The sequence below is a fragment of the Hyla sarda genome, chromosome 10, assembly GCF_029499605.1.
Source record: "Hyla sarda isolate aHylSar1 chromosome 10, aHylSar1.hap1, whole genome shotgun sequence".
Lineage (NCBI taxonomy): Eukaryota > Metazoa > Chordata > Amphibia > Anura > Hylidae > Hyla > Hyla sarda.
Genome location: NC_079198.1, coordinates 12,836,062 through 12,863,699, shown reverse-complemented (window position 1 = coordinate 12,863,699; position 27,638 = coordinate 12,836,062). Strand labels below are relative to the sequence as shown.

At 43.9% G+C, this 27,638-nt stretch overlaps 2 protein-coding genes across 2 annotated transcripts in view; one reads left to right on the top strand and one right to left on the bottom strand.

The window, feature by feature from the left end:
* LOC130293889 (phospholipase A2 inhibitor and Ly6/PLAUR domain-containing protein-like) overlaps window positions 1–27,638 on the top strand; it is a 134,405-nt gene that overhangs the window by 5,805 nt on the left and 100,962 nt on the right. The window contains exon 2 of the mRNA XM_056543108.1: window positions 3,001–3,118. The gene's annotated coding sequence lies outside the window, so the exon portion shown is untranslated. The remainder of the gene's footprint in view (window positions 1–3,000; window positions 3,119–27,638) is intronic.
* Window positions 619–11,824, bottom strand: LOC130294308 (phospholipase A2 inhibitor gamma subunit B-like). Its single transcript, XM_056543923.1, has 5 exons — window positions 11,773–11,824; window positions 8,047–8,163; window positions 3,245–3,400; window positions 2,953–3,093; window positions 619–1,067 (listed from the first exon to the last, which is right to left on the bottom strand). Exons 1-5 carry the CDS (start codon window positions 11,822–11,824, stop codon window positions 619–621), a joined length of 915 nt encoding a protein of 304 aa, XP_056399898.1.

The window sequence follows — 27,638 nt, the reverse complement described above, 5'->3', positions numbered from 1 at the left end:
CACCTCAAAATCCACGGGGGATTACATCAAGAGGCGTAAACTGAAGCTTTTGCCATGACCTTCACAATCTCCTGACCTCAACATAATTGAAAATCTATGGATAGACCTTAAAAGAGCCGTGCGTGACAGACAGCCCAGAAATCTCAAAGAACTGGAAGACTTTTGTAAGGAAGAATGGGCAAAGATACCTCAAACAAGAATTGAAAGACTCTTGGCTGGCTACAAAAAGCATTTCCAAGCTGTGATACTTGCCAAAGGGGGCAGTACAAGATATTATCTCTGCAGGGTGCCCAAACTTTTACAGACGCCATTTTTTTTGTTTTCTGTTATTTTGAAAGTGTAAATGATGGAAATAAAATCTAACTTTTGTTGACATATAAGAATGTCTAATCTGTAATTTGACGCCTTTTGGAGATTTTTCCATCTTTCCTTGGCTTCTTTATGCACATTAATACACATTTTTACCTGGGGTGCCCAAACTTTTGATCCCCACTGTATATATATATATATATATATATATACACACACACATTAATAAAATATGGTGCTTTAAAAGTAAAAAAATAAAAAAAATAAAAAATGATATATATACATTTATGGGCACGATTGATTGTTAGTTTAAAGAAAATATTTGACCAGTGTGACTATGAGCGCTGCGAGAGTTGCGAGCTTGAAGTGGCGGTTTTCACACCCATTACACACACAGGTGCTGGTGACGCTTTGACGCAAAGTGCTGTGAAATGGAGTGGGTGTGAAAGTCACGTTGGTAGTGTAGTATATATCGGAGGTATTGATGCTCGGGTAGGAATTGGCGATATCGGTAGTAAAGTAATAGGTCTGGGTCTCAGCATGGCTTGTGGCTGTAAGGCTGGCGGTAGATGGGACCGATTCCTTGTTACTAGAAGGTGTGATGGTACTGCTTATGGCACTCGGACTGACAGTGGCATTACTGCATCCAATGCTTATATTCATTTGCCCGGTGACGCTGCTGGACGCGGTGCCATTGTAGTTTGAGCACATATTTTCGCTGGCACATCCTGCCATGGCCAAGATCGGTCTTGAAGGGTCTGGGGGAAAAAAACATCAAGAAATATATTTAGTATTTATCTTCCATAGCTGGCAAATCAACTGGCTCCAGAAAGATAAACAGATTTGTAAATGACTTCTATAAAAAAAAAAAAATCTTAATCCTTCCAATAATTATCAGCTGCTGAAGTTGAGTTGTTCTTTTCTGTCTGGCAACAGTGCTCTCTGCTGACACTTCTGCTTGTTTCGGGAACTGCACAGAGTAGAAGAGGTTTGCTATGGGGATTTGCTTCTACTCTGGACAGTTGCCGAGACGGGTGTCATCAGAGAGCACTTAGACAGAAAAGAACAACTCAACTTCAGCAGCTGATATGTACTGAAAGGATTAAGATTTTTTTATAGAAGTAATTTACAAATCTCTTTAACTTTCTGGAGCCGGTTGATCTATATAAAAAAAAAAAAAAACTTTTTTCCTGGATAACCCCTTTAATTCGGGGAGGGAATCCATCATTGGACAGCCCAATGTTTTAAATGAAGTCTGTGTAATGCTTCATTTTTCCTGTGGTGGCGCTAAAGTTAAATGTAGTATTTTCAGCTGGATTGAGTCAAGTATGCCAATGAATAGGGGTATTGGGGAAACACGTTCTAAGATTGTATAACCCTCTATGTTACAGTGGTCTTCAACCTGCGGACCTTCAGATGTAGCAAAACTACAACTCCCAGCATGCCCGGACAGCCGTTGGCTGTCCGGGCATGCTGGGAGTTGTAGTTTTGCAACATCTGGAGGTCCGCAGGTTGGAGACCACTGCTCTATGAGATCCCAGGTCTATGTAAGGCATACTTCATTAAAGTAACTGGTGCCAGAAAGTTAAACAGATTTGTAAATTACTTCTATTAAAAAAAATCTTAATCCTTCCAGTACGTATTAGCTGCTGAATACTACAGAGGAAACTCTCTTTTCTTTTTGGAACACAGAGCTCTCTGCTGACATCATGAGCACAATGCTCTCTGCTGACATCTCTGTCCGTTTTCAGAACTGTCCAGAGTAGGAGAAAATCCCCATAGCAAACATATGCTGCTCTAGACAGTTCCTAAAAATGGACAGATGTGTCAGCAGAGAGCACTGTGGTCATGATGTCAGCAGAGAGCTGTGTGTTCAAAAAGGAAAATAATTTCCTCTGTAGTATTCATCAGCTAATAAGTACTGGAAGGATTAAGATTTTTTAAGAGAGGTAATTTACATATCTGTTCAACTTTCTGGCACCAGTTGATAAAAAAAAATAAAAATAAAAGGTTTTCCCCCTGAGTAACCCTTTAAAGGGGTACTCCGCCCCTAGACATCTTATCCCCTATCCAAAGCATAGGGGATAAGATGTCCCGCTGCTGGGGGCCCCAGGGATCGCTGCTGCAGCACCGCGCTATCATTACTGCGCAAAGCGAGATCGCTCTGTACGAAATGACGGGCGATACAGGGGCCGGAGCATTGTTACGTCACGGCTCCGCCCCTCGTGACGTCACGGCCCGCCCCCGTCAATACAAGTCTATGGGAGGGGGCGTGGCGGTCGTCACGCCCCCTGCCATAGACTTGCATTAAGGGGACGAGCCGTGATGTCATGAGGGGCGGAGCCATGATGTCACGCTGCTCCGGCCCCTGTATCGCCCGTCATTACGCACAGAGCGAACTCGCTCTGTGCAGTAATGATGGCGGGTTGCCGCAGCGGCGATTCCCGGGGTCCCCAGCAGCGGGACCGCGGCGATCTAACATCTTATCCCCTATCCTTTGGATGGGGGATAAGATGCCAGGGGCGGAGTACCCCTTTAAATTATGCAGTGTCCTACTCTGTTGAATTGAGCTTGTGATACCGCACATGACCACTTGGTGTGCTGTTTAGAGAATGAACAAGTGTCATTTCTATTAGTACTTACCTGTGAGAGTAGTTATTGAATATGTTGTACATTTGATTTCGCTTCCAGTGCACTCGATTTGGCTATCTGGCACACAGGTTGAAGATGTTAAAGTGAAACAAGAAGGGCACGCCAGATTATTTGTAACTGTATTGGGCGTTACTAAAATCAGAGAGGAAAAATCAAGGTCAGTGAAGTGGATTATTGAAATTTTGGCTCTATGAATGCAAAAAAGATGAAAATGTATCATAGGAATTCAAAAATAAATGTGAACGTTAAAAACTATTAACAAATAATGTAGTGATTGATATACCTATAGCCGCTGCAGGAGTGCAGTTATTAGACTGGCAGCAGCCGGTGTTAATATCCACGGTCATGAACTGGTTACTCAGGCTCTTCGGATTGTCACATTCAGATGATGCCCCACATCCTCTCACTATTGCGTAGCTTGTTATACCGTACACTGTGACTAAAGAAATATTTTTATATTAAGAATATGGCGCCTCTAGTCCTCTAATTGTAATGTATTATTTGTCGCAAAAGAGAAAAATATACAATATATGTTACAATACAATACACTGCAGAACATATGTACAGGGGGGAAAGAGGTGCAAGGGGCCCCGGGGACCCTGAAGGAGTCTGCCTGACAGGACAGCAAGGGTACAGGGCCAACATCTCCCGTACTGGGCCACCACAGATACAAGAGATAGAGATGTAGAAAGGGAACGGAGGGGGAGAAAGGCAGATAATGATAATAAAAGGAAGGAAAAAGAAGGGAGGGAGGGAAAGAAGGGGAAGGGAAATAAAGGAAGGGAAGAGAAGGGAGGGAATGAAGGGGAAGGAAGAAAAGATAAGGGAGGGTACGAAGGCAAAGGAAGATAAGGGAAGGAAAGAAGAGAAAGGAAAGGAAGAGAAGGGAGGGAAAGAAGGGGAAGAAAAGGAAATGAAGAGAAGAGAGGCAAAGAAGGGGATGGAGGAAAAGAAGAGACTGGAGGGAGGGAAAGAAGAGACTGGAGGGAGGGAAAGAAGAGACTGGAGGGAGGGAAAGAAGAGAAAGGAAAATAAAGAAAAGGTAAAAAAGGTAAGGAAAGGAATAAAAGATAAGGGATGGAAAGAAGGGAAAGAAAAGGAAAAGAAGGGAGAGAAAAAGGGGAAGGAAAGAAATAGATGGAAGGGAAAGAAGAGGACGGAAAAGAAGGAAAGACAAGAGAGGGAAAGGAGGAAGAGAGAGGAGAAAGAAGGGATATGAGAAAGATAAAGAAAGAAGTAAGAGCAGAAAGAGAGAGAGATAGATAAGGATGGAAAAAAGACAAAGGTAAAGAATAGGGGGAAGCAGCAGAGGTAGAGAAAACACATTAGAGAAAAAGAGAAAGAGAGAGAGAATGTGAAAAGGGAAAGTAAGAGAAGGGAAAGAGAGAGGGAACAGAGACAGCAGGGAAAGAGAGAGGGAACAGAGACAGCAGGGAAAGAGAGAGGGAACAGAGACAGCAGGGAAAGAGAGAGGGAACAGAGACAGCAGGGAAAGAGAGAGGGAACAGAGACAGCACGGAAAGAGAGAGGGAACAGAGACAGCAGGGAAAGAGAGAGGGAACAGAGACAGCAGGGAAAGAGAGAGGGAACAGAGACAGCAGGGAAAGAGAGAGGGAACAGAGACAGCAGGGAAAGAGAGAGGGAACAGAGATAGCAGGGAAAGAGAGAGGGAACAGAGACAGCAGGGAAAGAGAGAGGGAACAGAGACAGCAGGGAAAGAGAGAGGGAACAGAGACAGCAGGGAAAGAGAGAGGGAACAGAGACAGCAGGGAAAGAGAGAGGGAACAGAGACAGCAGGGAAAGAGAGAGGGAACAGAGACAGCAGGGAAAGAGAGAGGGAACAGAGACAGCAGGGAAAGAGAGAGGGAACAGAGATAGCAGGGAAAGAGAGAGGGAACAGAGACAGCAGGGAAAGAGAGGGAACAGAGACAGCAGGGAAAGAGAGAGGGAACAGAGACAGCAGGGAAAGAGAGAGGGAACAGAGACAGCAGGGAAAGAGAGAGGGAACAGAGACAGCAGGGAAAGAGAGAGGGAACAGAGACAGCAGGGAAAGAGAGGGATTACCGAGACAGCAGGGAAAGAGAGAGGGAACAGAGACAGCAGGGAAAGAGAGCGGGAACAGAGACAGCAGGGAAAGAGAGCGGGAACAGAGACAGCAGGGAAAGAGAGAGGGAACAGAGACAGCAGGGAAAGAGAGAGGGAACAGAGACAGCAGGGAAAGAGAGAGGGAACAGAGACAGCAGGGAAAGAGAGGGATTACCGAGACAGCAGGGAAAGAGAGCGGGAACAGAGACAGCAGGGAAAGAGAGAGGGAACAGAGACAGCAGGGAAAGAGAGAGGGAACAGAGACAGCAGGGAAAGAGAGAGGGAACAGAGACAGCAGGGAAAGAGAGAGGGAACAGAGACAGCAGGGAAAGACAGAGGGAACAGAGACAGCAGGGAAAGAGAGAGGGAACAAAGACAGCAGGGAAAGAGAGAGGGAACAGAGACAGCAGGGAAAGAGAGAGGGAACAAAGACAGCAGGGAAAGAGAGAGGGAACAAAGACAGCAGGGAAAGAGAGAGGGAACAGAGACAGCAGGGAAAGAGAGAGGGAACAGAGACAGCAGGGAAAGAGAGAGGGAACAAAGACAGCAGGGAAAGAGAGAGGGAACAGAGACAGCAGGGAAAGAGAGAGGGAACAAAGACAGCAGGGAAAGAGAGAGGGAACAGAGACAGCAGGGAAAGAGAGAGGGAACAGAGACAGCAGGGAAAGAGAGAGGGAACAGAGACAGCAGGGAAAGAGAGAGGGAACAGAGACAGCAGGGAAAGAGAGAGGGAACAAAGACAGCAGGGAAAGAGAGAGGGAACAGAGACAGCAGGGAAAGAGAGAGGGAACAGAGACAGCAGGGAAAGAGAGGGATTACCGAGATAGCAGGGAAAGAGAGAGGGAACAAAGACAGCAGGGAAAGAGAGAGGGAACAGAGACAGCAGGGAAAGAGAGAGGGAACAGAGACAGCAGGGAAAGAGAGAGGGAACAGAGACAGCAGGGAAAGAGAGAGGGAACAGAGACAGCAGGGAAAGAGAGAGGGAACAAAGACAGCAGGGAAAGAGAGAGGGAACAGAGACAGCAGGGAAAGAGAGAGGGAACAGAGACAGCAGGGAAAGAGAGGGATTACCGAGATAGCAGGGAAAGAGAGAGGGAACAGAGACAGCAGGGAAAGAGAGAGGGAACAGAGACAGCAGGGAAAGAGAGAGGGAACAGAGATAGCAGGGAAAGAGAGAGGGAACAGAGACAGCAGGGAAAGAGAGAGGGAACAGAGACAGCAGGGAAAGAGAGAGGGAACAGAGACAGCAGGGAAAGAGAGAGGGAACAGAGACAGCAGGGAAAGAGAGAGGGAACAGAGACAGCAGGGAAAGAGAGAGGGAACAGAGATAGCAGGGAAAGAGAGAGGGAACAGAGACAGCAGGGAAAGAGAGGGATTACCGAGACAGCAGGGAAAGAGAGAGGGAACAGAGACAGCAGGGAAAGAGAGGGAACAGAGACAGCAGGGAAAGAGAGAGGGAACAGAGACAGCAGGGAAAGAGAGAGGGAACAGAGACAGCAGGGAAAGAGAGAGGGAACAGAGACAGCAGGGAAAGAGAGAGGGAACAGAGACAGCAGGGAAAGAGAGAGGGAACAGAGACAGCAGGGAAAGAGAGAGGGAACAGAGACAGCAGGGAAAGAGAGAGGGAACAGAGACAGCAGGGAAAGAGAGAGGGAACAGAGACAGCAGGGAAAGAGAGAGGGAACAGAGACAGCAGGGAAAGAGAGAGGGAACAGAGACAGCAGGGAAAGAGAGAGGGAACAGAGACAGCAGGGAAAGAGAGGGAACAGAGACAGCAGGGAAAGAGAGAGGGAACAGAGACAGCAGGGAAAGAGAGAGGGAACAGAGACAGCAGGGAAAGAGAGAGGGAACAGAGACAGCAGGGAAAGAGAGAGGGAACAGAGACAGCAGGGAAAGAGAGAGGGAACAGAGACAGCAGGGAAAGAGAGAGGGAACAGAGACAGCAGGGAAAGAGAGAGGGAACAGAGACAGCAGGGAAAGAGAGAGGGAACAGAGACAGCAGGGAAAGAGAGAGGGAACAGTGACAGCAGGGAAAGAGAGAGGGAACAGAGACAGCAGGGAAAGAGAGAGGGAACAGAGACAGCACGGAAAGAGAGAGGGAACAGAGACAGCAGGGAAAGAGAGAGGGAACAGAGACAGCAGGGAAAGAGAGAGGGAACAGAGACAGCAGGGAAGGAGAGAAGGAACAGAGACAGCAGGGAAAGAGAGAGGGAACAGAGACAGCAGGGAAAGAGAGAGGGAACAGAGACAGCAGGGAAAGAGAGAGGGAACAGAGACAGCAGGGAAAGAGAGAGGGAACAGAGACAGCAGGGAAAGAGAGAGGGAACAGAGACAGCAGGGAAAGAGAGAGGGAACAGAGACAGCAGGGAAAGAGAGAGGGAACAGAGACAGCAGGGAAAGACAGGGAACAGAGACAGCAGGGAAAGAGAGAGGGAACAGAGACAGCAGGGAAAGACAGGGAACAGAGACAGCAGGGAAAGAGAGAGGGAACAGAGACAGCAGGGAAAGAGAGAGGGAACAGAGACAGCAGGGAAAGAGAGAGGGAACAGAGACAGCAGGGAAAGAGAGAGGGAACAGAGACAGCAGGGAAAGAGAGAGGGAACAGAGACAGCAGGGAAAGAGAGAGGGAACAGAGACAGCAGGGAAAGACAGGGAACAGAGACAGCAGGGAAAGAGAGAGGGAACAGAGACAGCAGGGAAAGACAGGGAACAGAGACAGCAGGGAAAGAGAGAGGGAACAGAGACAGCAGGGAAAGAGAGAGAGAACAGAGACAGCAGGGAAAGAGAGAGGGAACAGAGACAGCAGGGAAAGAGAGAGGGAACAGAGGGTAAAAAAGTGATAGCAACAGGAAGAACAGGATGGAACAAGGGAATGGGGAGAGAGCATGAATAAAAGAGTAAAATGAGAGTGATTGTTGTTTTAGAATTAGTAGGCGGCTTTATGAACCATCCTGTAAATATTATAAATGTAGGAAATAAAACTGAATGCAGGATAAATACGTTTAGTTTCGGTGTAGATGGAGGTGCAGACGTCTTCAGTGGCCGCACACGTGACTGCAGACCCAGTACATGGTGTTTGAGTGGTACTAGTACAACTTATACAAGTGAGGGAATACCCTGCAGAAAAGACAAAAACAGTAACAATAACTACAACTCCTTACATCCGGAGGCTGAGAACAACGTGCAGCGCGTACAGGGTACCAGGGGGAGCTCTGACACACTGCAATGACCCATGCACCTTAGGCCAGTTTTATACTACAAAACTGGAGATTCCCAATAACAATGATATCGCCACCACGTCCTCCGGTCCCGGTCTTCTTCCCGCTTTCGGGGCCCGACACATCACACTGTGCTCAGCTTAACTCCGGCCGCAGCAATGCTTTTCCTCAGCCAGTGATAGGTTGAGCGGCGGTGTGGTGTGACGAGATCGGCATCAGGAAGAGGGTCAAGCCCAGGTTCAATATGGCAAACTGCTGCTCAACCTATCACTGGCTGAGGTAGGACACCACTGTGGCCAGGGATTCTTGTAACGCAGTAAGACATGTGGGGAGTGAGAGGTAAGTTAAAGGGGTACTCCCCTGCCTCAACATTCGGAACATTTTGTTTCGAACGCTGGGTGCGGGCTGCGGGGTTTGTGATGTCACCGACACGACATTGTGATGTCACTTCACACCCCCTCAATGCAAGTCTATGAGAGGGGGCGTGGCAGCTGCCCTGCCCCCTCCCATAGACTTGCATTGAGGGGGTGTGGCGTGTTGCCCAATGACGCCCGCAGCCCGAATCCAGCATTTGGAACCAAATGTTCTGAACACTGGGGCAGTGGAGTACCTCTTTAATGTTTATTATTTCAATTGCAGAAGCCCGGGTATAATGGCAAAAAAATAAATAAATAAAAATGTACCAGAAACCATGGCGGTTCCAGTTCCATTAATAAATCACAACCAAATCCCCACATGTAAACACACAAAAACCACCTACTGTTTGTTTAGATGTGTGCTAACAAGCGCCATACCGCACGGTGCTGTACGTGCCGCCAGTGTGTATTACATTGATTATGTTTGCCCTGTAATACACCAATGTATACACAAGGAGTAATGTAATTACAAGTCAGGATATACCTATTAACAACAGTAGTGTATGAGTCCATCACACACAGGCAAAGGCTATAACCTACCATCATGTTCACACAGGTTTGTTTTACCACTAAAAATAGTTATGGTTAAAAAAATAAGGTAAAAATCAGCAGGTTTTCTTATAAAAATACATTCCATTGTTGTTAGTAGAAAACCATTCATTAGGGCCCAAGAGTACCCCTTTAACTCCCCAAAGGATAGGGGAAAAGATGTCTGATGGCGGGGGTCCCGCCGCTGGGGACCCCCACAATATAGCACGCAGCGCCCACCTGTTTCTGGTCTGGAAGCGCTGGAGGGTCTGGGTCCCGACCTCGGGAACGGAAGTTCGTGACGTCACGACTCCGCCCCCGTGTGACGTCACGCCCTGTCCCCTCAATGCAAGTCCATGGGAGGGGGCGTCACGCCCCCTCCCATGGACTTGCATTGAGGGGACGGGGCGTGACGTCACACGGGGGCGCAGTCGTGACGTCACGAGCCTCCGGCACTGAACCTGATGCTCTAAACGAACGCCTGGTGCAACACGGAGATCGCAGGGTTCCCCAGCAGCGGGACCCCCGCGATCAGACATCTTATCCCCAGTCTGAGGTCCAGAATGCTCTGGATCAGGTTTTCATTAAAGGGGTACTCTGCCCCTAGACATCTTATCCCCTATTCAAAGGATAGTAGATAAGATGTCTGATCGCGGGGGGTCCGTTCGCTGGGATCTCCGGGCATTATGCTCAGAACACCAGCTTCGGGCGGCCATGTTTGTGACGCCACACTACGTCCCCTCCATTCATGTCTATGGGAGGGGGTGTGACGGCTGTTGTTGAGTCCCCCCTAAATGCGAATATTTAGAATATAGTGATATATTCATAATGATGAATATTCGTGTTTTTTATGCAAATTTAAGCAAATATTTTTTCTGTACATGTGCGCATGATATGTGTGTAGTCTCCTCTTCTATATATAGAACAATCTAACCACACACACCACGGAATGATGTATTTTAATCTTATAGCCGGCGCCGATAAGACGACTTACAGGAGTTCCTGGGGCTTGTAGGATATTTTTAAAAACACTTTTATTTAACAATGAACTTAACAAGTCAAAAGGGACAATGTCACCTTTATCTTTAGACCTTATATTTACCCCTGCCTTATGCGCTCCCGTATGGGAGAAAACGTGATGTGAACCCAGCCTAAACCGTATACTGTTTTTAAAAGTGCATACAGTTCTGTCCGTTTATATATATATATATATATATATATATATATATATATATATATATAAAAAAAACATACGTTTTTGAAAATGTTGTCCATTTTTACAATGGGAGCGGGGTTGGGTGGGGACTTTAGAATCCAAATGCGCATGTGCAAAGTAAAAACTGTATACGGTTTCCCGTATGGAACCATATACATGTGCGTTTCCCACTGACGTCAATGTTAAAAAAAACGTATGCGGTTGCAGTACGGTTTTCTAACCAGAGACAAAAACGTGGACCGGAGACAAAAATGTGGAGGTTTTTACTTTGCACATGTGCATTTGCATCCTAAAGTCCCCGCCCAACACCCCTCCCATTAAAAATGGACAACATTTTCTAAAACGTATGTTTTTTTTTTTAGAATGAAAACGGACAGAACTGTATGCACTTTTAAAAATAGTATAGAGTTACAGTATACAATTTAAAAACGCACATGGTTTACTTTTTCCCATACTGTTCCATCCGTTTTTTTTGCCATACAAGTTTCTTTAGAAAAACTGATTGAAAATAGAATGGCAAAAAGGAGATGTGAACCGAGCCGCCTTTGTCTGAGTTCTCATCATGTTTTTGCCATACTGTTGTCAATCAGTTTTTCTAAAGAAAATTGTATGGGAAAAAAAAACCGGATGGAACAGTATGGGAAAAATTAAACCGTATGCGTTTTTAAACCATATACTGTTTTTAAAAGTCCATACAGTTCCGTCCGTTTTTATAAAAAAAAACAAAAAACATACGTTTTTGAAAATGTTGTCCATTTTTAATGGGAGGGGTGTTGGGTGGGGACTTTAGGATGCAAATGCGCATGTGCAAAGTAAAAACCGTATACGGTTTCCCGTATGGAACTGTATACATGTGCGTTTCCCGTTGACGTCCATGTAAAAAAAAACTAATGCGGTTGCAGTACGGTTTTTAAACCGGAGACAAAAAAGTGGAGGTTTTGACTCTGATTTAAAAACCGTACTGCAACCGCATATGTTTTTTTTTACATGGACGTCAACGGGAAACGCACATGTATACAGTTCCATACGGGAAACCGTATACGGTTTTTACTTTGCACCTGCGCATTTGCATCCTAAAGTCCCCACCCAACGCCACCCCTCCCATTAAAAATGGACAACATTTTCAAAAACGTTTTTTTTTTTTTATAAAAACGGACGGAACTGTATGCACTTTTAAAAACAGTATACGGTTTAAAAACGCATACGGTTTACTTTTTCCCATACTGTTCCATCCGTTTTTTTTTGCCATATGGTTTTCTTTAGAAAAAACGGATTGAAAACCGTATGGCAAAAACGTAGTGTGAACCCAGCCTTATTATACAGACAATGCAGGAGATCCCAATCGTACCTGTGGATATCATGGAGGGCAGAAGGATGAAGACCACAAGGACGTACTTCATGGCTGAAGAGCGGGTCAGACAGATGTGTCCAGGTGCACGCTCTATGGATTCTAAGGCGCTGACTATTCCGAGATCGCGTCTTAATCTTAAGGTGCAGCTGAGTCCAAAGATTAAATTCTGTTCCAGTCTTCAAATATAAAGGGTGCCATGAAATATAGGTGTACTGTCAATACGGCAATACATACAAGCCATATCAGAAAGCAAACACTGAAGTCATGGTATGGAAGAACAAAGGCGTGTGGACACTTTTGATAGAAACATGAAAACCATTACATAATAGCATGACCTCTCAGTGGGCGTAGGGGCAAACAAAAAATGTAAGAAACCATTTCAGTTACACTACAGATGCATTACTTTAAAGGGGTACTCCGGTGAAAACCTTTTTTCTTTTAAATAAACTGGTGGCAGAAAGTTAAACATATTTGTAAATTACTTCTATTAAAAAATCTTAATCCTTCCAGTACTTATTAGCTGCTGAATGCTACAGAGGAAATTCCTTTCTTTTTGGAACACTGATGACATCACGAGCACAGGGCTCTCTGCTGACATCTCTGTCCATTTTAGCAACCGTGCATAGCTAGATGTAGGCTAAGGGCAGCATGGTGGCTCAGTGGTTAGCACTGCTGCCTTGCAGTGCAGGGGACTTGGGTTCAAATCCCACTAAGGACAACAATAAATAAAGTGTTATTATTATTATAATAACGTCAGCAGAGAGAACTGTGCTCGTGAGGTCATCAGAGAGCATTCCAAAAAGAAGAGGATTTCCTCTGTAGTATTCAGCAGCTAATAAGTACAGGAAGGATTAAGATTTTTTTAATAGAAGTAATTTACAAATATGTTTAACTTTCTGCCAACAGTTGATTTAAAAGAAAAAAGGTTTTCACCGGAGTACCCCTTTAATAATGATTAATAAAACTTCTTGACACACACGCATATATATATATATATATATATATATATATATTTTTTTTTTTTTATTAAGGTAAAACACAATATTTACCTGATTAAGTAAGTTTGGATCATCAGAATAAATCATAAATGTGGGATCAGCAGACCATTGACCCTTCAGATCCTTCCAATCATGATTCTCCTCTTAGCTCCAGCCTGCTGATTTATGGGGGGCTGCACAGAGATCGTGGGGGTCCCAGCTGCGGGACCCCCGCGATCAGACATCTTATCCCCTATCCCAGTGGTCTTCAACCTGCGGACCTCCAGATGTTGCAAAACTACAACTTCCAGCATGCCCGGACAGCCGTTGGCTGTCCGGGCATGCTGGGAGTTGTAGTTTTGCAACATCTGGAGGTCCGCAGGTTGAAGACCACTGCCCTATCCTTTGGATAAGGGATAAGATGTCTGGCGGCGGAGTACCCCTCTAAGGGACAACAATGTGTTGTCTCAGAAAACTCTTTAAAACCTAAAGTTTTCCGTAATTTTAAAGACTGTAAAGAGTAGAGTTAAACGAACGTTCGAAGTGTTCAGCGCGGGGCCTCAAAAAACAAATAAGCCTTAGGCAGCGTATAACTGTCAGGCTGCATTCACGCCACGTTTTTGCAATACAGTTTCCCGTATCAGGTTTTTGATGAAAAACGGATTCCTTAAAACCGGATTAAACTGTATCAAAACATGTGAAGAAATTTTAATCCGTATACGGTTTGAAAAATGATGTCCGGTTGCATCCGTTTTTTTTTGGTGAGAATACTATTGTATAATGCATATATAGTGCCCTAAGTTTGCTTATATCATCCAATATACAATTAGATCATATATATAAATAAATAATACAGTGCAAAAACAATAAATAATCAGTCTCAATATAAATAATAATAAATGATTAATAATCCATTGTGAATTAATATAATACTGATGATAATAATATGATCAATGTGTATAAACATAACAAACGAATAATACAGTGATGCCAAAAATGTGATACCTAGTAGTGTTGAGCGGCATAGGCCATATTCGAATTCGCGAATATTCGCGAATATATGGACGAATATTCGTCATATATTCGCGAATATTCGCATATTCGTTATATCCTCGTTTTATTATCGCACTTGCGAAAAGTCGCGTATGCGAAAATTAACATATATGAAAATTAGCATATACAAAATTAACATACGTGCAAATTCGCATATACGAAAATTCGCATATGCTAATTTTCGTTTATGCGAATTTTCACACGCCAGTCTCACACAGTAGTATTAGAGCCTTCTTTACACCACACAAGCTGGAAGCAGAGAGGGATGATCACTGTGATGTGTACTGTGAAAAAAAAAAAAAAAAGAATATTCGTAATTACGAATATATAGCGCTATATTCGCAAAATTCGCGAATATGCGATATTCGCGAATAATATTCGAATTGAGAATATTCGCGAGCAACACTAATACCTAGTGTAATGACTAGTGTTGCTCGCGAATATTCGCAATTCGAATATTATTCGCGAATATCGCATATTCGCGAATTTTGCGAATATAGCGCTATATATTCGTAATTACGAATATTCTTTTTTTTTTTTTTTTTTTTTCACAGTACACATCACAGTGATCATCCCTCTCTGCTTCCAGCTTGTGTGGTATAAAGAAGGCTCTAATACTACTGTGTGAGACTGCCGGACTAAAATTCGCATATGCGAAAATTAGCATATACTACTTTTCGCACATGCGAGTTTTTGCGTATGCGAATTTTGTATATGCTAATTTTCGTATATGCGAAAATAAAACGAGAATATTACGAATACGCGAATATATGACGAATATTCGTCCATATATTCGCGAATATTCGCGAATTCGAATATGGCCTATGCCGCTCAACACTAGTAATGACCTATATCCCAAATTCAGAAAGCATTGAGCAGCCTAACCTAACTAATTCACACATAATAACCACCCTCACTAGATGTATTCGCCGACAGGTAAGTATCTAGTAGTCATATTACGATATATACCTAATCAATATCATATTCTACATATCAGATAAAGAAAAATATATATTAGTTCAACACCGGCTACTATAAAGTATGTATATACTTCAAATCATGATATAAGCAAACTTAGGGCACTATATACGCATTATACAATAGTATTCTCACACATTTATGCACTATCTTTACATATCTATGCACTGTAGTATGTAGGAATTGACATAGAATACGTAGAACATAAGATATTTAGAGCAGTAGACTGTCCTCCTTAATAGTGTTGAGCGGCATAGGCCATATTCGAATTCGCGAATATTCGGACGAATATTCGTCATATATTCGCGAATATTTGCTATTCGTAATGCTCTCATTTTATTTTCGCATACGCGAAAATCCCCCTGCGAACATTCGCGTATGCGAAACTTAACATATACAAAAATTAGCATAAGCAAAAAATCGCATGTGCGAAAATTAGCATATGCTAATTTTCGCATATGCGGAAATTCACACACCAGTCTCACACAGTAGTATTACAGCCTTCTTTACACCACACAAGCTGGAAGCAGAGAAGGATGATCACTGTGATGTGTACTGTGTAAAAAAAAAAAAAAAAAAAAAAAACGAATATTCGTAATTACGAATATATAGCGCTATATTCGCGAATATTCGTGAATATGCGATATTCGCGAATAAAATTCGTATTGCGAATATTCGTGAGCAACACTACTCCTTAACACATTTATATAAGAGTTTCAGTAACAACTATATTTCCCCACGCAAGCGCAGTTAGAACAGTCATCATGATCGGAGTATAAGTGCGAGAACATGCGCACTAGCGAGAGCCGCAGCGAGTTAAAACTTAAGTGAGGCAGATAGACAACAGCGATGTTTAGTAAGCCTTAGTGCGCAAGCGCGGCACGATGTTACACGGCCGGCCCTACAGTATGACGTAGCGCTCCCGAAGGACGTAGAGAGATGAGGTCAGTACATGTGATATATTCCCATTGGTGATCCAGGAGGGTATGACCTGGGATATGGTTGTGGATCCTTATGAGGGATTGGAGCAATCTTAGGATGCATGGGATAGGTGACGGGAAGCTGTCGCCGAGTGATGATGTTTGGGGCACTGTCTATAAATAGCCCCTGCCACCATTTTGTAGTGTTGTTGCCACAGTTTGCCTCTTGAAAACGCCGTGGAGACGGCGAAACATGTAGAGGCGGCAATCTAGTGTTTTTAGCTGGTGTCAGAGTAGGCGCACAGGGCTACTGCAGAACCCTTGACAGTGGAGCAATGATGCTCAGATCTTACAAGCACTAACCTACCTGACATCTCATTTTTAATATTCACCTCACTGGGTTTATATTAATTTTATTTTAACTGGATACATAATAAAAGTTATGTTTTAGGGGGTACTATTTAGAGGTGTTTTGCACCCCAGGCTACGGCCTTGGGGTTAGGTAATTAGTTGTCAAATCCGTATAAGACACAAAACGGACTTAACCGGATGATGCGTTTGACATACGGTTTACTATGTTAAGTCAATGCATACGGTTTTCTATACGGTTCCGTACGGTTTTTTAACTTGAAACAGTATACGGGAACTATATAGCAAAAACGTGGTGCGCATGCAGGCTTAGGCAGCGTCTAGCCCTGTATAACTCTGCATAAGAGCTCTATAGCCCTGTATAACTCTGCATAAGAGCTCTATAGCCCTGTATAACACTGCATAAGAGCTCTATAGCCCTGTATAACACTGCATAAGAGCTCTATAGCCCTGTATAACTCTGCATAAGAGCTCTATAGCCCTGTATAACACTGCATAAGAGCTCTATAGCCCTGTATAACTCTGCATAAGAGCTCTATAGCCATGTATAACTCTGCTAGATAACCTAGAAATGCATTCAAGTAGTTTTAAAGTGGTTTTAAAGGGGTTATCCAGGAAAAAACTTTTTTTTATATATCAACTGGCTCCAGAAAGTGAAACAGATTTGTAAATTACTTCTATTAAAAAATCTTAATCCTTTCAGTACTTATGAGCTTCTGAAGTTAAGGTTGTTCTTTTCTGTCTAAGTGCTCTCTGATGACACCTGTCTCGGGAAACGCCCAGTTTAGAAGAGGTTTGCTATGGGGATTTGCTTCTAAACTGGGCGGTTTCCGAGACACGTGTCATCAGAGAGCACTTCGACAGGAAAGAACAACCTTAACTTCAAAAGCTCATAAGTACTGAAAGGATTAAAACATTTTAATAGAAGTAATTTACAAATCTGTTTAACTTTCTGGAACCAGTTGATATATAAATAAAAGTTTTTTCCTGGATAACCCCTTTAAGGCTAAGTTAATGTCAAAGTTATTTAAACTTGCGGTAACCCATGGTAACTAACAGCTTGTTTAAAAACACACTGCGCTAGCGGATCTTGTATGTTATTTTTAAACACAAAAAGGGTGCATAAAGTATCCCTGGTTGTTGGCAGATGCCTGTCGGTGTTTAACAAATGGTTCCATAAAGTTAAGCATATTTGTAAATTACTTCTATTAAAAAATCTTAATCCTTCCAGTACTTATCAGCTGCTGTGTGCTCCACAGTAAGTTCTTTTCTTTTTTGAATTTATTTTCTGTCTGACCACAGTGCTCTCTGCTGACACCCCTGTCTGTGTCAGGAACTGTCCAGAGTAGGAGAAAATGCCCATAGCAAACCTATGCTGCTCTGGACAGTTCCTGACATGGACAGAGGTGTCAGCAGAGAGCATAAATTCACCGGGGTCACCAAATTAGAAGAGAGTCTAACCAGACAGGGGAGGAATCCAGCCAGCATTTGGCTGCATTCACACCACGACTGCAGCCTACAGTTGCCGGATCCAGCTGGGGAGGGGAAAACCGGGCGCTCCCGTATCCCAGCCGGACCAGCACTGAAATCCACTCACTTTAATGAGCCGACTGGAATCAAACAGTGACTCTAGTCGGCTCATTTCTGCCACATATTCGGTTTTGTGACCGGACCTAAAACTGTAGTGCACTATGATATGCCACCTCTACAGAGAGATTGAAAAATATGTAAGGCAACACAAAATTACAATGGATCCTAGTAGAATATTGAAAACAATTCTAACAGACTGTATGTCGCTTATCATCTATATAGGCGCCACTTTTACCTATAAATATGAGAGGTGTGTTGAAAAATAAACATTCCCATGTGTTATACTGTACAGTGACGGGAAGGATCATATCTGAAGGCAAATATGTGAGTCACGACTGGAGATCGAATCAGAAGGAAATGTTATTTCTAAGTATGACGTTGGTAAGAGCAAGGAATGTCCAGCGCGGATGTCAAGCAATACGAAAATGTATTCAGCCATAACACCAAACGATGACAAGTGACGCGTTTCGGCCGCAATCAACGGCCTTAGTCTTGGACAACCCCTTTAAGTCAGTATCGATATATATGACTAAGGGTTACATTTGTTGTAGCAGGCATTGCATGATGATATTTTTAGTCTCAGTCCTGCCCTGGTGTCAGGGTACCTACAACTTATCCAATAGATGGGTTCTCCGTGAAATAGGGTCTAATACTTGAGCAATAAGGTGATCTCAGGGTCTTATCAGGGTGTCCTACTGCCCTTCCTTGGTATGGATCAGAAGGAAGTTGTATCTGGATGTGGGTCTTAATGATCTACTCACAGTTGGAAACCACGAATGCCTGGAAAAGCAGCACAGCACAGGACCCCAAAACACAAGGACGTGTCCTTCACCATTCATGTCTTTTATACGTCTCTTCAGCTGTATTTGGGAATGCCTTTAACAACTCTTAGACTATCCTATACTTTACCAGTACTCTGCAGTGCTGCTGATCGTTAAAGGGGTACTCCGCCCCTAGACATCTTATCCCCTATCCAAAGGATAGGGGATAAGATGACTGATCGTTGGGTTCCCGCTGCTGTGGACCCCCGCGATCTCTCCTGCAGCACCGTGTCATCTGCTGCACCCTGCCTCCCTCCCATAGACTTGTATTGTGGGGGCTTCAGGTACCAAGCTCCTCTTTTTAGTTTTTCATTGTTTTTTGTATTTGAAGATCAATATATATATATATTTTTTTTTGGTCAATGCAACTGAATGAAAGCTGTATTTGCATTAGCAATTTTGGGGCACATAGGAATAAAGTAACAAATAAATAATTTTTAAAGAGGGTTGATTTAAAGGGGTATTCCAGGCAAAAACTTTTTTTATATATATCAACTGGCTCCGGAAAGTTAAACAGATTTGTAAATTACTTCTATTAAAATTTTTTAATCCTTCCAATAGTTATTAGCTTCTGAAGTTTTCTGTCTAACTGCTCAATAGTGTTGCTCACGAATATTCGCAATTCGAATATTATTCGCGAATATCGCATATTCGCGAATTCGCGAATTTCGCGAATATAGCGCTATATATTCGTAATTACGAATATTCTTTTTTTTTTGTTTTGTTTTTCACAGTACACATCACAGTGATCATCCCTCTCTGCTTCCAGCTTGTGTGGTGTAAAGAAGACTCTAATACTACTGTGTGAGACTGGCGTGCGAAAATTCGCATATACGAAAATTAGCATATGCGAATTTTCGCATATGCGAATGTTCGCATATGTTAATTTTGTATATGCTAATATGCACATATGATAGTTTTCGCATACGCGAATGTTCGCATACGCGAAAATAAAACGGGAATATAACGAATATGCGAATATTCGCGAATATATGACGAATATTCGTCCATATATTCGCGAATATTCGCGAATTCGAATATGGCCTATGCCGCTCAACACTACTGCTCAATGATGATGTCACGTCCCGGGAGCCGTGCATGATGGGAGAATATCCCTTGCATGATGGGAGAATATCCCCATAGGAGCAGGACAGCTCCCGGGACGTGAGTCATCAGAAAGCAGTTAGACAGAAAACAACAACTCAACTTCAGAAGCTAATAACTATTGGAAGGATTAAGATTTTTTAATAGAAGTAATTTACAAATCTGTTTAACTTTCCAGAGCCAGTTGATATATGTATATAAAAAAAGTTTTTGCCTGGAATACCCCTTTAAAAAGTGGGTCTCCAGGACTAGAAAACATGTCCCTTGCAGCTCTATTCAATTGAAGTGCATGGAGACGAGTTGTAACACTACCCAACACAGCCTGAGAACAAGGGTGGTGCTGTTTTTAAATGAAAACATCTATTTTTATCTAATCTAGGGTAACCCCTTTACCATTTTTTTTCAATTGGGGGAGTTGAAGCAGTGATCATTTTTGATCACTTACAAAGTAGATAGTAGAATGCTGTTCATAGTTACACTGATCCGCTATGCACTATGCAGTCATGCTACATCAATGACCACATGCATCAGCATCCTGCTGCTTTTATACTCACCCAGTGCCAGAAGGTGTAAACTAGACCATACTATAGAGGGGCAGGGAGTCTGGTGATAGGAGTCCCTGCACCTGTATGTACTAAACATTAAGGAGGGACCAAGAAAACTTTTGCTATTGACCTGTTATGTACTCATCATGTCACAAGATGTTCCTTCATACCTATTTATTTTGTTTGCAGGTGAAATTGACTTTTCAGATTAATTTAATTACGATTAAAACCCAGCAAATAAACCAAAGCAGTCTATTCAGTTTTTCCTGCCAACGAGGAAATACATCATCTATATACCCGTTCCACATATTCCTGGAATACCGGTACTGAGATATTTCCTCATCTGTTTATGTTGATTTTTCTCAGAATCCCAAGTGTAAAAAAATACACAATGGGACAGCGGTCAGGTGTACAGCAAAAATTAAGTGAAAGAGAGGGAAAAAGCCCTACTTAGTGCCAGCGTAACATCCTTACCAGGAAGGTCCCACATAGGAACCTAACCTGCAGTCCCTAGTAAATCCCTGACAAAATTAGGGGCACACTTTTACTTATCACAGGGGCATACAGGCAGGTGCCAACCAAAACAGAAACCAAATGAAAATGAGTAATATACAGATAGTAATCCCTGCACAAGATAAAGCCACTTGTTGTAAAATGTAAATACCAGGACAATAGTCTATTGGCACATCCGGGGTAGAGATCAGCGCAGACCTAGAACTAGCCCCAACCACTGTCGCTACCTACTAAGATGATTTGCCCTAAATGGCAGCCCCCAACCAGCTGACAGTCCCTATGCTGGAGTGCTGGGATGTCAAGCGGTAGCAAACAGTCCAGGTCAATAACATACCTGCAAAAACAGTACCAAATCAGAAGACAAAGGGTTAACAAGAAAAAGCCAGAGGGTCAGAACCAAGGGGCAGAGTAGTACAATACCAGAGACAAAACAGAGTAAGGACAGGCAAAGGTCAAATCTAGAGAGCAAAGTACAGTACAAAGTCAGCAGGCAGGAGAAAAGTCAGGAAACAGTCTAAAGGAAAGGTCACAGTAGGTCAGAACGGTGTAAGAATGCAAAGAATAGGAACGCTAGTAACGGAACAAACCACAATCACCACAAGCTGAACAGCAGATCAGTTTTAATCTCCCGCTACCTGGAAGTGTAAGCGTATTAATTTATACAACCATGAAAGATTATATCTTTAATATCATAATGTACAAGTCATGTGCTGGGAGTTGTAGTTTTGAAACATCTGGAGGTCTGCAGGTTGAAGACCACTGCGGCCTTTGTCATCATCCAGACCCCCCCCCCCTTTAGTTTTCTATTCACCTCCCCTCAGTGGGAAGGAAGGGCGAGCTGGTCCAGGCCATCTATGCTGCAGGGACCGTCCGGGGGGAGGGTTAGTCGTTCCGGGCTGTCCATTTTAACCAGGAGGCCCTCTTCTCCGCTCCGGGTCGGCCCCGGACTAGTGACGTTGCCTTAACGACGACGCACAGGGACGTCCCTGCGCATGAACATCCCTGTGCGTCATCGTCAAGGCAACGTCACTAGTTTGGGGGCCGGCTCGGAGCGGAGAAGAGGGCCTCCCGGTGAAAATGAACAGCCCGGAACGACTAACCCTCCCCACCCTGCAGCATAGATGGCCCACACCAGATCACCCTTCCAGGAGGTGAGTAGAAAACTAAAGGGGGGTCTGGATGATGACGAAGGCCGATTGACAGGCGGTGATGATGATGATGACGGGTTGTGAAAATGACAGGGTGATGATGACGGGGGTGATAATGACAGGGTGATGATGACGGGGGGTGATGATGACGAGGGATGAAAATGACAGGGTGATGATGACGGGGGGGGGGGTGAAAATGACAGGGTGATGATGACGGGGGGTGAAAATGACAGGGTGATGATGACGGGGGGTGAAAATGACAGGGTGATGATGACGGGGGGTGAAAATGACAGGGTGATGATGACGGGGGGGGTGATGATGACGAGGGGTGAAAATGACAGGGTGATGATGACGAGGGGTGAAAATGACAGGGTGATGATGATGGGGGTGATGATGACGGGGTGAAAATGACAGGGTGATGATGACGAGGGGTGAAAATGACAGGGTGATGATGACGGGGGGTGAAAATGACAGGGTGATGATGACGGGGGGTGAAAATGACAGGGTGATGATGACGGGGGGGGGGGGTGAAAATGACAGGGTGATGATGACGAGGGGTGAAAATGACAGGGTGATGATGATGGGGGTGATGTTGACGGGGGTGAAAATGACAGGGTGATGATGACGAGGGGTGAAAATGACAGGGTGATGATGACGGGGGTGATAATAACAGGGTGATGATGACGGGGGTGATGATGACAGGGTGATGATGACGGGGGTGATGATGACGGGGGTGATGATGACAGGGTGATGATGATGAGGGTGTTAATGATGGGGGTCTGGATGATGACAGGGGGGGATGATGTATTTTCCACCCTAGGCTTATAGTTGAATCAATAACTTTTCCTGGGTTTTTGAGGTGAAATTAGGGGCCTCGGCTTATATTTGGGTCGGCTTATACTCGAGTATTATACGGAATGCTGAAAATCCCTAATTTGCACAAATGATATGTTGCAGCGGATTTTTAGTGGCCACATGCTAGGCTTTCTTTGCATCAGTATCTTTCTATTGGTGTCTGTTTAAGGCTACTTACACTCTGCGGTTATGACACGGCAGTGTGACGGGCGTCATTGTTGTCAGGGAGAATAGCGGGAGAAAAATTACTGCAAGAGCCGTCTTTTTCTCCCGCTGATCCCATCAAAAAATAACGGGTCCCGGCTGCCCCCTTCATAGTAAATAGCCTCACCAGGCGTTATGTATACAGTGTGGCTTATGAAGTATGATGTTTAATTCCTCATTTATATCAGAGGAACTATTCATATTGCATAATTTGGCTATCCCAGCTGCTCCTCCCTCCTCCCTGACAAACAGGCTGGAAGGGCCCAGGAAGCCATGTTTCCACCATGTGGGGGGGGGGCCTGTTTATTTTTCAGAACCAGATATTTCATTTAACTCTTTGCAATCAGTTTATGTGACATTCAAAGAAAAGATCAGGAAACACACAGGATAATGATGCCAGCTTTTTATTGCAGAATTTCATTAATAAAGCTCAAAATTATTTGTTATGATTCAGAAAGTGAAAGCGAAAGTAAACCTGCTAAGTTATCCATTTATAGTTATTCTTTCTATTCCTTGCCCCCTCATGAAACACATTTACCTTCTTTCTAAAAATGGCGACAGGCCTTTCATATTTAAGGGGGTAAACTTTTTTTTTAATCAACTTGTGCCAGAAAGTTAAACAGATTTGTAAATTATTTCTATTAAAAAAAAATCTTAATCCTTCCAGTACTTATTAGCTGCTGAATACTACAGAGGAAATTATTTTCTTTTTGGAACACAGAGCTCTCTGCTGACATCACGAGCACAGTGCTCTCTGCTGACATCTCTGTCCATTTTAAGAACTGTCCAGAGCAGCATATGTTTGCTATGGGGATTTTCTCCTTCTCTGGACGGTTCTTAAAATGGACAGAGATGTCAGCAGAGAGCACTGTGGTCATGATGTCAGCAGAGAGCTCTGTGTTCCAAAAAGAAAAGAATTTTCCTCTGTAGTATTCAGCAGCTAATAAGTACTGGAAGGATTAAGATTTTTTTTATAGAAATAATTTACAAATCTGTTTAACTTTCTGGCACCAGTTGTTAAACTGTACCCCTTTAAGACTTGACGGATGTGGAGCTCTGCGTAAATTGAAAAGCTATAAAGATATGATATGAAATTGATCACCGCAGCAAAAAATATTTGTTTATATAAACAATTATGTGATTTTTTTCCTTTTAAATTTTTTTTTTCCAGAATCATCTTTAGATTTAACAATCAGTAGAATATTTCTGGGGATCGCCTTGATTCAGCTTCTCAGTTCCCCTGTTTGAATTTGTTTTCGATTCACGGGGAAAGTTTAATTTTTTCCTCGTCCTTCTCTTGGTCACTCGGAGGTTTAGGGGGGGTATCCGTACATTTAAAAATGGCTAAATCAAGTGCTCTGACTCCGATCAGCTGGGTTAGGTCTAACTGGCATCCAAGGGTAGACATACATCCTTTGGCCGCATACCTGATCTTCTCACCGTCTGATTTGAAGGAAAACAAACAAAAAAAACATATTACAATCAATTTAGGAATCAATATCCTATAATTCATTTTCTATATTATTATTATTTTTTTTTTTTTGCTTTTTCTTTGCTTGTTGTGTACTGATTGGACATTCCAACATTTCCAGTTTTTTTTTGCTTTTCTCAGCACAGAATTTAGGATCTTTTTAAATAAAGAGTTGACATTCAACTGAATAATTGTCAATGTTAAAGGGGTACTCCGGTGGAAAAAAAAATTGTAAAACAGATTTATAAATGAATTCGATTAAAAAATCTTAACCCTTCCAGTACGTATCAGCTGCTCTATGCTCCCCAGAAAGTTCTTTTCTTTTTTGAATTACTTTTCTGTCTGCCCACAGTGCTCTCTGCTGACACCTCAGTCTGTCTCAGGAACTGTCCAGAGCAGGAGCAAATTCCCATAGCAAACCTCCACTGCCCTGGACAGTTCCTGACACGGACAGAGGTGTCAGCAGAGAGCACTGCGGTCAGGCAGAAAAGAAATTCAAAAAGGAAAGAACTTCCTGTGGAGCATACAGCAGCTGATAAGTACTGAAAGGGTTAAGGTTTTTACAACGGAAGTAATTTACAAATCTGTTTACCTTTCTGGCACCAGTTGATTTAAAAAAAAAAAAATTGTTTTCCACCGGAGTACCCCTTTAAAAAGGTACTCCGGGTAACTGAACTTTTTAGTCACAGGATAAAGGATAAGTGTCTGATCCCAGCCATCGGACCCCCGTGACCTACTGTACAGGTCAACATCTACTTACTTGTCCTTGGCACACTCCGACCTCTACGTTTTTGGACGGACGCAAGTGATGGCCCGCTAAGCCAATCACCGGTTGAGGCGGGACATTGTTGCAGCCGGTGATTGGCTGAGGGGGCCGTCACTTGCTTCCGTCCAAGAAGGTGGGGACTGGATGGCGTAGAGGACATGTAAGTAGCCAAGCCCCGATGCAGGAGATCGGACACTCATCCCCTATCTTAGGGATAGGGGGATAAGTATCTAAAAAGTTCAGTTCCCTGGACAATCCCTTTAATGGCCCTTTAGAGAATTTTTATAAATTTGCCAAAATCAGATGTGTGTGAATTACCTGGCAGCTCAACATCCGCAGCAAAGTTTAAGCATTTGTCATCTTTCCCTCGACACACCGTCATTCCGTCACCTTTACATTCTTCCACAGTGCCTCCCACATAGCAGCTTGGACATACAACTCCATTGGGCTCATCATATTCTGGCACTAAGTAATAGTTAAAAACATTTTTTTTAAATGAAAGTGTTAGATAAAGCGGGGAGAAGCGCACTGCAGCACACACTTTAATCCCTGGCTCGGCACTTAGTCTGATTGCAGTACCAGGCACAGCCTGTGGACAGATGTGATGCTGTTTCTGATAAATAGGAACCGTATATTTGTAATCGTGTGCAACCTTTAATGAGGAAACATTTACTAAATTCTCTTGCAAGGGGTTCAAGTAAGTTAAAGGGGTATTTCGGGCAAAAACATTTTATCCCCTATCCAAAGGATAGGGGATAGGATGTCTGATCGCGGGGGGGGTCCGCTGCTGAGACCTCCAGCGATCTCCCTGCAGCATCCGCATTCTATGCGGGTGCCGAATCTCCAGTTTCGGAAACCTCCGGGTTTCCGGGACTGGGGACGTGACGTCACGCCACGCCCCCTCCATTCATGTCTATGGGAGGGGGCGTGACGGCAGTCACGCCCCCCTCCCATAGACATGAATGGAGGGGGCGTGGCGTGACGTCACGTCCCCAGTCCCGGAAACCCCGAGGTTTCCGAAACTGGAGATTCAGCACCCACAGAGAATGCGGCAGCGGGCCCTCGGGCTCAGACATCTTATCCCCTATCCTTTGGATAGGGGATAAAATGTTTTTGCCCGGAATACCCCTTTAAATACATAGACCAGCATTCCCAACATTTCGAGGAAATTTGAAATTTTTGGAGACTCAGTATCAGATAAACCAATGTCCACTCCCTTCCCTTTAAATGGGCACTGTCAGATTCAAAAACTTTTTATATGTTGTACATCTTGGCAAAACATTAAACTTTCTAATATACTTCATAAGAAAATTTGTATCTCCTTTTTATAGAAATCAAGGCTTATATAAAAGACCAAAAAGGGTCCCCATACTATCCAGAACATAGTCCTGTGTGGTGGCAGCAGCATCATCTGTGCTTTAGTTGGGACAAAGTTCAGGAAGCGAGGGCGGGACTAGCACTCCTCTGTGCTCACGCCTGTCCTATCAGACTGCAGCATGAAAACAGAGAGGAGGGGGTTACAGAGCAGTCTGCAGTGATTGGATGGAGGGACACAGCACAGCAGACTCAGGGAGGAAGTGAATGCATGGTGAGTGAGGGCGGGCTCAGTGCATTCCTTGGACAGGCCCCTGCCCGAGCAGTGGATGTTAGATTGAGTAAGCAGCAGAACAGAGGGATTTGTGAACAATATGCAGAAGCTAGACATATAAAAAGATATGAAAAGAACCTGTATGACCGGGTGAGTTACACATAGAAGCAATATTTTTTTCTGTGATATGACAGGTACGCTTTAAAGGTCAAACAGTATGAAATACCTAAAGGGCATGTATCACACACCTAACCTGTTTCTATTTTCTGATAGATTTTTTTTTTTATGTAATTTTTTTTACATTATTATGGGGGCAGCATTTAGAAATATGCTTTACAGCAAGCTCCAAAAAGAGAGGCAACAAAAGACTGAAGCTGTCTTGGTCTGCCGATTGGTATGAGTAGGAAAGGTTTCTGAACATGCTCAGTGACCTTTGCAAATGTCATTCTAGGGGAAGGGGAAGGCTGAACTGTAAGCATCTGCTAAAAAGTACCGTATTTTTTGCCGTATAAGACGCACTTTTTCTCCCCCAAAACTGGGGGGAAAAAGTCGGTGCGTCTTATACGGCGAATACACCCCTATCGCGGCGGTCCCTGTGGCCATCAACGGCCGGGACCCGCGGCTAATACAGGACATCACCGATCGCGGTGATGCCCTGTATTAACCCTTCAGACGTGGCGATCAAAACTGACCGCCGCGTCTGAAGGGAAAGTGACACTAACCCGGCTGTTCAGTCGGGCTGTTCGGGACCACCACGATTTTACCGCGGCGGTCCCGAACAGCCCGACTGAATAGCTGGGTTTGTGCTTACAGGACACCGGGAGGGACCTTACCTGCCTCCTCGGTGTCTTCTCCGTTCAGGGATCCCCTGTATGGCCGGCGCTCTCCTTCCTCGTCATCAACGACGTGATGGCGGCGATGGAGAGCGAGGATACCCGGCCGGCAGCAGAGACGTTCCGGA

Coding starts and splice junctions, on each gene's coding strand:
- LOC130294308 (XM_056543923.1), bottom strand. CDS start 11,824: ATGAAGTACGTCCTTGTGGTCTTCATCCTTCTGCCCTCCATGATATCC. Junction 3,401..8,046: donor CATCTACACCGAAACTAAAC/GTATTTATCCTG, acceptor ATATTTCTTTAG/TCACAGTGTACGGTATAACA. Junction 1,068..2,952: donor TTCAATAACTACTCTCACAG/GTAAGTACTAAT, acceptor TTTTTCCCCCAG/ACCCTTCAAGACCGATCTTG.